The following is a 10122-nucleotide window of genomic DNA, read 5'->3' as shown; positions in this document are numbered from 1 at the left end:
TTTTGCCTTGCTGTGTGATGCCCAGCATCACCTTGGTTGCGGCTCTACAGGTCTTTGTCAGTAAGGGACAGTATAAGCAGATGTGGCCGCTGGATCTGTAACTCCTCAGATTTCAGAACTGCCTACACCAGTGTGCTCTTGAGGGCGGGCATTACCCCGCCTGGTGAGTGCCTGCATAAAAGACAGGGAAGGAAAGTTGTCTTCCTGGGCTGGGCCCTCATTTATTTTCGTGCCCTTGGACACCAGAGATCCTGGTTTGGGACATTTTCAGACTCGGGCTTAGCAGCAGCTACTATATCCCCCTTGCTTCTCAGGCCTGCCGGTTACACCATCAGCCCACTGGTCTTGGGGTCTTTGAACTATACCAAGGGTTCTGCAGGTCTCTACCATGTGAACCCATGTGGTGGCAGTCTCTACTCTCCATGCCCCGATGAACCAATTCTTTAATCTCTCTCTCTCTCTTTTTAATAGAATCTGTTAGTTGTTTCTCCAGAGAAATAATGGGTTCTACATTTTGCAGTAAGTAAATAACCTTTCATTTTTCTACCTAGATAAATATATCTGATCAGCCATGTCTCTTTAGAGAACTCTAACACATTGAGGTAGTTTTGTGGGTTTCAGGGGGTTTAAAGATCTCTGTGGAAAAGAAAGGCTCAGCATATACTTTGTGAGTTATAAGCAGAATACAGCATTTACTATTTATACTGAAATTTTGACAAGGTTTTCACCTTTGTGTTCTGCCTTCATGTATGTAAGTGTATCATGTGTGCATTCCCTCCAGAAAACAGAAGAGAATGTGGGTCCTCTGGAGCTGGGACTTGAACCCAGGGCTCTGTTCATGCTGGGAAAGCACTCTACCACTATTTTCACACACACAGTTTCGATGTGACACGTGGTAACATTAGGCTTTCATCATTCCTGCTCTGCAGCCCATGCTGACTTCACAGTTTTTCACCAGGTTGTTCTTGCAGGTCACATGTTCTGAGGGGCCAAGCCCGGTGGTGACCCTCAGTTGGTGCTGCTGGGCCATGGCCCACATTAAGGAGAGGGCAAGAGGCACTTCCTTATTCATATAGTCTTCCACTGGGATTTTTGGGAAAAATTAAAGTAGCATTAAAAGCAACTTGAAATTTTCTTATTTGTCCAAAACTCTGTAAATAAAAAAATTACTCATAGCTGGCCACTGAAATCGGTCAGAACTTCAGCTTAAAAAGGACATTCCATGAGTGCCAAGGATCTTGTCGGTATTTTATTGAAAGGTCTTTTTCCTTAAATAATGGACATTTTTACATTCAAACTGTGTACAACCAAAATCTCAAAATAATATTAAAATCACACTAAGGAATTTTTATTAAGTATCTACTTAATTTTATTGTTGGTAAAAATATTGCAAGACACTTGTAGCTAATGTTGCTGCTTTAAAATAAGCAAACTAAACATCACAAGAAGAGACGGTGGATACATACTATACATTTGGAGTTAACCAGCTAAAATGAGAATTTAATGGTAATCAGCCATGTTTTATAAGAAACAATTGCACTTGAGACATTTTTAAAGTAAACAAAAAATTCTACTTCCATAGATAAGTCTATGAACAGAGAGGTTAATCATCTACAACCTTGCCAGAAGTGTGTTAAAAAAAAAAGGTGTGTATTTAATACAGCAGTCTTTCATCAAAAAAAAAAAAAAAAAAAGTCTTGAATTTTTTGTTTTCACAGAACTTTCCCATAGCCTGTTGCTCAGAAAAGTGCAACACAGCTAAAGCAGAATAACACTTCATTGGTATTTAGTGCAGGTTTGGGGTGACGTTAAATGAACTGTTAAACGTACTCTTCAGCAAGTATGATGGCTGCCTTTTCCTCAGTACATTCTTCTTTTAAAGATGCTGATGGGGCATTCCTAGCCACGCTGCTTTTTGTCTTGTGTATAGGCTCGTGGTGTTGAGTCAGTATGAACTCATCTACTATTTTTTTTCTTTGTCTGGAGACAGGGTCTCCATTATGTACCCTTGGCTAGCCTGGAACTCATTATGTAGACCAGACTGGCCTTGCACACATAGAGATCCACCTGCCTCTGCCTACCAAATTCTGGGGTAAAAGGCATGTACCACCATGCCCAGCCCTATTCTTTCTTAATCATCTTATTTCTGTACCTGTTTTCTGCCGTGACTGTGGTACTGGCCAAAGCTGGCAGGATGGAAGAAGTCGATTTGGAAGAATCACTGTAGCACTATAATTCTAGGGCTTTGGGTAGAAAGATTCCCATTCAAATGTGTTATAAACAGTGAGGAAATCATTGAACTAACAAACATCTACACATAGGATTGAAAAATGAACCCCAGTATGGAAAACATGCAGTGGAATAGTACTTGCTTATTACAATAGCAGTAAAAAAAAAGAAAAAAAAAAAGGAAAAAAAAGTTATATTGATTCTTAACAGTCTGAAGGTCCAGTATGTATAATACTAAATCCAACTTGCAATAGTACGACTATCCACTTGACCACACATGCCAGCTGCTTTATGAAGCTGAGCCATTGTTTCTAGAGAGAAAATGGTTTCTAAATGGTAAACAGCATCCCTGTCACCCTGTAGGGGAGACAGAGTAACAGCACATTGCATATTGAGTAAGCACAAAGGAAAGGTAATAATGGGTGCTCTAAAACACTTCAGTGTGGGAGGAAAAACGATGCAGCTCCCCCTGCACTGGCCGAAGAATCGCACCTATATTTCAGGGTAAGAATCTATGAGAAGGAAAATACGCCAACACCATGTGATACAAAGTTAGTGCCAGCACTATGTAGGCATTTGCTGGTATGTCTAGTGTCATGGAAAGCAAATCTAGAGAAATAAACAAATACAGGTGGCTTTGAAACTGCCAAGTCCCTTCTTTGTATACACGTGTATGATAACAAGGCCACGTAAAACTCTGAGATGCTTTTTTTTTTTTAAAGGTATCAAGGTGAATGCTCTAAATTTTAAATGCTTTGGAACATTCAACTCATAATTATTCAAGTATAGTAAAGAAAAACAATTCTCTGCTGGAAGTCCTTAGTACATATAGGTTACACACCTTGGCTTGTTCATTTTCCCAAAAGGCCAAGGGCAGATTTCAGAGGCAACCTAAACTATCGTACATACATGGCTGGTGTGGGTGATGTTTTATTTTCTTGTCTCACTTTGCATCTTTGGATGGACAAGCCTTCTCTTCAGGGTGAAAAGCTAGATGGCATCAGTCATCATACCCCAAGGTTCTTCACCTTTGGGTTAGATCAGATTTCATCTGAAGAGTTTTTCCTAAAATATATATTCTAAGCCCTGTGTTCCCAGGATTTGGGAATGCAGCCTAGCTCTTCATGAAGATTAGTAACGTCTGAATACCTAGTGTCCAGATCAACCACCACAGAGATGCTCAGAGACAAGTCTGACACAGAATTTCCTTTTTTCACCAGATTACCTACAAATGTTCCTTAGGAGCCAGCTAGGCCAGATGGTCCATGTGTCTTTCAGGAGGGTATACTAGTATGACAGGGCACACTATGGATCTAGTGTTGTGTGAGTGTACGTGGATTTGCTTTGTTGTGGTCTTAGGGTGGGGAAAATTCACGAAAACCAGATATAGGCACAGAGTTGGGAACCAGCTTTTCCTTTTTTTCCTGCATTCAGGAGAGGGGCGACACCATGTTTTATGTACATGTGAACCTGTCACTGTTACATATGCAAACACAGTAGGGTAAACGTTTTGGAGAGAAGAGTAGAGAATCAAAAAAACTTCGAGAGATTGGCAAAAGGACATGTTCTGAAATGGTGCAAGGGTGTGCATATGTGAGGGCCATGGAATGGAGGGCATGGCAGGCTCTCCTGAGGAGCTCTCGTTTGCAGATTTCGCTTCATGTGGTCCCTTAGACAAAACTGTCTCTTGAGAACTAGGGGGAGCTCAAGGCACCAGGACCCAGGGTTGTGCAAATACACTTTACAATGAACACCACCAGTTCAGTTTCTAAACATTATTTTAGAGCCTATAAAACATGCTTCTTTTTTTCCCTAGCTTGGTTTCTTTACCTCATATAAAAAATAAATAAATAAAAAGGGCAAGAGAAGAGCCAACAACTGGCCACAGAAATGGGTAAAAGTCACTGTTTACTTAATAATTTGTGGGCAGTCGCTCCAGGCCTTTGCTTTTCTTTTGGCCAAAGCCAGCCAGGCAGGTTCTGTGGACACAGGGGCAGCGTCTGGGGTGGAGAACCTCTTGGTGACCTCTTTAACCAGTGGTGCTGGCGGTGCAGAATCTGAGATCTCCACTGCAGAAGAGAAAGAAGTGAGAACCACATGCCAACAACAATTTTGATTAACAGAATTAGACATACTTATTGCAGATGAAATGGCCTTCACACACACACACACACATACACACACGCACCAGCTAAATCTAACTAACTGATATTCACAGGGTTATATGTAAGAACATTGAAAATCTACTCTCAACATTTTAAGAATCCAGTAGGTTGTTAACTATGGTCACTGTGCTACACACCAGATTTAAGTACCCATTAGTACCCCTCCCCAGAATAAGATTTTGACACTTAGAAACAAAGGCTTGCTTTATTAAGCCAGAGCTGCCTTGTGGTGTGATAATCCTTCTGTGCTTCTAAGCCACAGAACAAAGGAACGACCTCCTGAGTGCTGCAGCTCCCACTTGATTGTGAAACAAACTCGCAGTCTCGCTCTACCATTTAGAACCGCCCCGCCCCCACCGCGGGAGAGCAAATGCAAGAGTACTTAAAGGTCCGAGGACTCAGTGTTCCAAGGTAGTTCTGGCACTCCTACTCCACCACCAAGTAGTGAAGCTTGTTTTCGTAGCCATGCATTCATTTCCAGACCATAGGTAGCAGGTAGCCAGGGCACAGGAGAGACCAGACTGTGACTCAGAAACCGCTAGGGTCTGAGCGTGTCTCTCCCGTGTCCACACAGAAGAACTTTAATTCTCTAGTGTGGCACCACCAAATTCTTCAGCGGTGGGAGGCAGAAGCCTAGGGGTGTTGGGTGTTGGGGCCCTCACAGGTAGATTAATGATTTTCCCACACTACCATGTGACCTCACCTGCCTTTTCTCTCTCCTCTCATACACACTTGTCCATCCATTTTACAACCTAAGTTGAACTAGCACAGGGCCCTCCCAGCTTGAGAAGTTAACCTGCCTTTGGGTATTCTGTTGGCCATCTGAAAACGGACCAAGACAGACATGCCATCCTTGGGAACAGCACAGCCCCACGGGGAAGCAGATGTCCCGCTAGTCTTGGGAGCATGTGTATTCAGAACTATCCATCCTCCGAGTGATTTGGAGCAAGGAAATAGTTGACAACCACTGGGTCATTTTATTTTTAACGTATTTCAAGTGTCATAAACAAAGAAAGGTGCCTGTTGCAAATTAGCACCAAGGTCGCAGTGCTGAGAAAACTCTGTCTTGTTTCAGACCATCAGAAACCTACTCGAGTCACATCAGTGGGAATGGCTGGCCATCTGCGCTGGGGGTGGGGTGGGGGGGTGTCACCAGGACAGAGAAGTCGCCAGGAAGTGGAGGCAGCTTCCACTTCCAACCTCCACACAGTGGCCCAGGCGGCGGTGGCGGCTTTCACACACTTATCTGGACTTTGCCATTTCAGATGACAGGACCCTGGGGTCTACTTCAAAGCCAGGCTCGCTCCGCTTCAATTTTACCTCAACTTTACCCCTTGCCTTCCCCGATCCTGTTTATACACCTCTTCCTTTGTTTAAATGTTCTGGCATATACTCTTCCTCACTAGAAGGTAAAGAAAAGGATAAATAATAAATAAAACTGGATGATGGGCAGCCCTCAAGAGACTGGTGATGACTCCTATTGTTCCTGAAAGCCAGTTGGTATCACATTAGCAGCTTCGAATTAGCCACAGTTGAAGGACTAACGCCACGGAAGAGAGTAGAGGCTCTAAACCAAAGGTCTCTGTACCCAGCTAAAGAGAGCTGACTGTTAAAGCGTCTTACTGCCTCTCTGCTGAGAGCTGGGGAATTCCTGGTGTCCGCATCAGCATTAGCCTGGATCTGCAGAGGGCCTGTGCTCTGTGATGTCTAAGATGCTGCGGCAGTCGCCACACGGTAGGAAGTAAAAGCTGTAACTGCAGGCAAGCACTCTACCTGTCACAGATGTGGGAAGGGTGTTGGCCTTTTTCAGCTGCTCTCTGCGCTGGAGCCTGGACACTGCAGTTTCCGGCTTTTTCTCTTCTGATGGAGCGGTGGACCTGTGCAGGGAACCGGGTCTGCTCACTCGGCTGCTTCCGGGCTGTGGGCTGACGCTGGCCTGGGGTGGGAATGACGGGGAAAGCATGTTTTCAGTGCATGACCTCTCACCCCTAACCTCTGCACCCTAGCGAGGGACTGGGCTACACTTGGGAACAGCGGTTCAAAACAGGACTCCAATGAGGACTCAGTGGCGTGTACCAAGGATGAAGAGCCCCATCAAGATGATTATAAAATTAATCACACACTCTGCCCACTGTACAAACTGCTTCCCTATCTCCCACAGATAGCAGTTTCCCTTCTCCAAGAGGGATATAGTCTAAGACCCTCGAGGGAGCTCTGGAACCAGAGAGAACTAAAGCCTGGTTGTTCTGTTTCATTCTTTTAAAAAAAAAATGTTTATTATTACAGTTTATTTACTTTGTATCCCAGCTGTGGCCCCCTCCTTCTTCCCCTCCCAATCCTACTCTTCCTCCCTCCTTTTCTCCTATGCCCCTCCCCCAGTCCACTGATAGGGGAGGTCCTCCTCTCCTTCCCTCTGACCCTAGTCTATCAGGTCCCATCAGGAGTGGCTGCAATGTCTTCCTCATGTTTCCTGGTAAAGCTGCTCCCCCATCAGGGGGAGGTGATCAAAGAGCCAGCTACTGAGTTCATGTCAGAAACAGTCCCTGCTCCCCTTACTAGGGTACCCACTTGGACACTGAGCTGCCATGTGCTACATCTGAACAAGGGGTCTAGGTTATCTCCATGCACAGTCCTTAGTTGGAGTATCAGTCTTTGTAAAGACCCCTGAGCCTAGATTTTTTTGGTTCTGTTGCTCTCCTTGTGGAGCTCCTGTCCCCTCCAGGTCTTTCCATCTCCCCCTTCTTTCATAAGAGTCCCACTCTGCCCAAAGTTTGGCTATGAGTCTCAGCATCTGCTTTGATACCCTGCTAGGTAGAGTCTTTCAGAGGCCCTCTGTGGTAGGCTCCTGTCCTGTCCTGTTCCCTGTTTTCTCCTGCTTCCAATGTCCATCCTGTTTGCCTTTCTGAATGAGGATTGAGCCTCTTCCTAGGGCCCTCCTTGTTGCTTAGCTTCTTTAGGAGTATAGATTTCACTATGTTCATCCTACATTATATGTCTAATATCCACTTATAAGTGAGTATATATCGTGTGTCTTTATGCTTCTGGGTCGCCTCACTCAGGACCCACCATTTTCTAGTTCCCACCATTTGCCTGCAAATTTCATGGTTTCCTTGTTTTTAATAACTGAGAAGTATTCCATTGAGTAAATATACCATAATTTCTGTATCCATTACTCCGTTGAGGGACAGTTGGGTTGTTTACAGATTCTGGCTATTATGAATAAAACTGCTATGAACATGGTTGAGCAAAGGTCCTTGTTGTATACTTGCGCATATTTTGAGTATATGTCTAGGAGTGGTATGGCTGGATCTTGAGGTAGCACTATTCCTAATTTTCTGAGTAAATGCCAGATTGATTTCCAAGGTGGCTGTACAAGTTTACATTCCCACCAGCAGTGGAGGAGGGTTCCCCTTTCTCTACATCTTTTCCAGCATGTATTGTCACTTGAGTTTTTGATCTTAGTCATTCTGATGGGTGTAAGGTGAAATCTCAGGGTTGTTTTGATTTGCATTTCCCTCTGTTTTGTTCTTACCTTAGATTTCAACCACTTCAGCTCATGATTGACTCTCTTTCCTTATTAAGTCAAGAATTTTCACCTCAGGAAGTACTTTACAGCTTCCTAGCATTTGTCAATCTCCAATTTCATTACCATCACACCTTGGGGCCATTCTTAGGTAAAATAGGATGGACACCAACACTGGGATCCTATGACAGTGGATCTGACAACCAAAACCGGCCAGCAGGTGATTAACTGGTACTTGGCACGAATAGTGTAAATACGGACAAAGAGTATTCATGCCCTATGAAGTAGGACATGAGGTGTCATCACACAAAACGGCCACCTAAGTCTATGAATTGTTATTCCTGGAATTTTCCACTTAACATTTCTGGACCCTGATTGACTTCAGGCCATTCCAAGCATGGGAAGTGACACCTCAGATTGGGGGCAGGGACATTCCTGAAACCACTGCGTGTGCTGTAGCTGAAAACACAGACTCTCTTAAGATTCTGCCAACTCAGGGTCACCTAGAAGCACAATGAAACCAAATTAAATTTTATACTGAGAAAAGCTGTCTTGATTTAAAAGGTCGCCGATGTATTTGCTTCCCTGCCCTCTGTAAAGAGCACCTCCAGTTCCGTCTTAAAAACAAATCCCCTGACTGTTCAGGACAGCAACGCTGAGTGGGCTGCTCACCGTTTCTTTGGAGATCTTTTCTGTTTGTTTGGCCTCCCGGGCTTGCTTCCTCTCCTCTCGAGTTGCCTGCTGCTCACGAAATCCCTTTTGCTTTTGCAGTGCCAATGTTATCCACAGTGGCTGAGCAGTTTCAACCTTCTCCGTTAATTTGGAGCCATCTAAAGAGTGCCTGCTCTGAAGCACAGGCTTCTCTGTGGAGGAGAAAGATGACGATGGCGTTAGCTGCAGTTAACAGTTGGCTTAACTCCCCATCCCGCCAAACTTGTCGCGTAGCGACTAACAGACAATGAAACCTATGCTGATGCGCAAGAGATTCCAGTGCGTGGGAAGGCAGCATCTTTGGCTAATGGGAAAACCAGGGAATTTTCCTTCCCTACAGGAGGAACTACTTTACAAGAACATAACATCTCCAGTGTGATGAAAACTCGTGTTTACAGGAGACCCAGACAGTTCATTGCCTTGGTGAGATTTGTTTTTAGCAAGGGAAGTGCTCTTCTCTAACAATATCCTACATGAAACCCCAGTGTTTAAAGAACAAACAAACAAACAAACGAACAAAGAGCAACCAAACAGTTTGAGGCAGTTGTTCAGGGCAAGGCTTCCAGAAATACAGTAAGAACCCTATGACTGGGAACCAATGCCTACATTTGAAAGTTTGTCCATAATAGTCAAGTATCATGCCCAAGGATCATAGTTCCAGGCCAGCCTAAGCTATATAACCAAACATTCTCTTAAACGCAAAGATCCTTATGTTTAGGGTACTTGGACAGTGCTTGGCCTATACTAAACAATTTACACAGATAAACTATAACTTTTATGCCAGTGAGACAAAAGTCCCCTTTCTTTTCTGTTAAATAATATCGCGTGCTTTCAGAGATAACTGTAATGAGCTGTATGCTACCTCAAGAGAGAAGGGCTTATTATAAGCCTGTCCCTCGGGAATCTAATAGAAGTTTACACTTTCTTGTGGCTATAAACGTTTTTGTCTTGGTCCAGGTGTGGGATGTGGGACTGATTCAGATGGTCCACAGCAGCAGACTATTTGCCTCAGGTGGGCTTTAAGAAGAGCTCGTTGCCAGCTGCAGAGAGTTTAAATCTGATGACTGTGGAGAGAGAATAAATGCCAGAACCCACAGAGTGGGGAGACGCCAAGAAAGAAGGAGGCTGCTCCTGCTTCCCCCTTGCTGCTCCTGGTTGCTGTCGTGAGACAAGAAGTTATATTTCTCCTGAAACGAGGATTGGCTCCAAGGGACCCTAACCAGCAGGAAGCAGCTAAGAGAACTAACACCCCCTCTCCCTTTCTCTCTCCTACCTGGTGTTGGGCTGTTGGAAAGGATTGGGGTGGAGTAGGGAGAAAAGAAATTTAAATAAAAGGGTTTTAAAAAGTATGCCAATACTTGCTAGTCCAGAATCTAGCCACCAAGGTACTCAATCACACTCCAGGATAAAGAGAAAGGCCAAATAAAGAGACAATAACAGGGAATAAAGAATTTAGGCCGAAATGGAGCACAGTCTGCTTTTTCCTTCTCTTTT

General features: G+C 44.2%; 1 protein-coding gene across 7 annotated transcripts in view; it reads right to left on the bottom strand.

The window, feature by feature from the left end:
• Positions 1 to 1236: 1236 nt before the first annotated feature.
• Positions 1237 to 10122, bottom strand: part of Cracd (capping protein inhibiting regulator of actin dynamics) — a 206504-nt gene continuing 197618 nt past the window's right edge. For all 7 annotated transcript variants that reach the window (XM_060380786.1, XM_060380785.1, XM_060380788.1 and 4 more), the window contains 3 exons: positions 8590 to 8780; positions 6168 to 6330; positions 1237 to 4298 (listed from right to left, as the gene is read on the bottom strand). In XM_060380786.1, the coding sequence (XP_060236769.1) occupies positions 4138 to 4298; positions 6168 to 6330; positions 8590 to 8780 (515 nt within the window). In that variant the 3' untranslated portion in view covers positions 1237 to 4137. The remainder of the gene's footprint in view (positions 4299 to 6167; positions 6331 to 8589; positions 8781 to 10122) is intronic.

This window comes from Meriones unguiculatus, chromosome 3 (assembly GCF_030254825.1).
Source record: "Meriones unguiculatus strain TT.TT164.6M chromosome 3, Bangor_MerUng_6.1, whole genome shotgun sequence".
Classification (NCBI taxonomy): Eukaryota; Metazoa; Chordata; class Mammalia; order Rodentia; family Muridae; genus Meriones; species Meriones unguiculatus.
The sequence above is the reverse complement of the archived record's forward strand: the minus strand, read 5'-3'. Positions and strand labels throughout refer to the sequence as shown.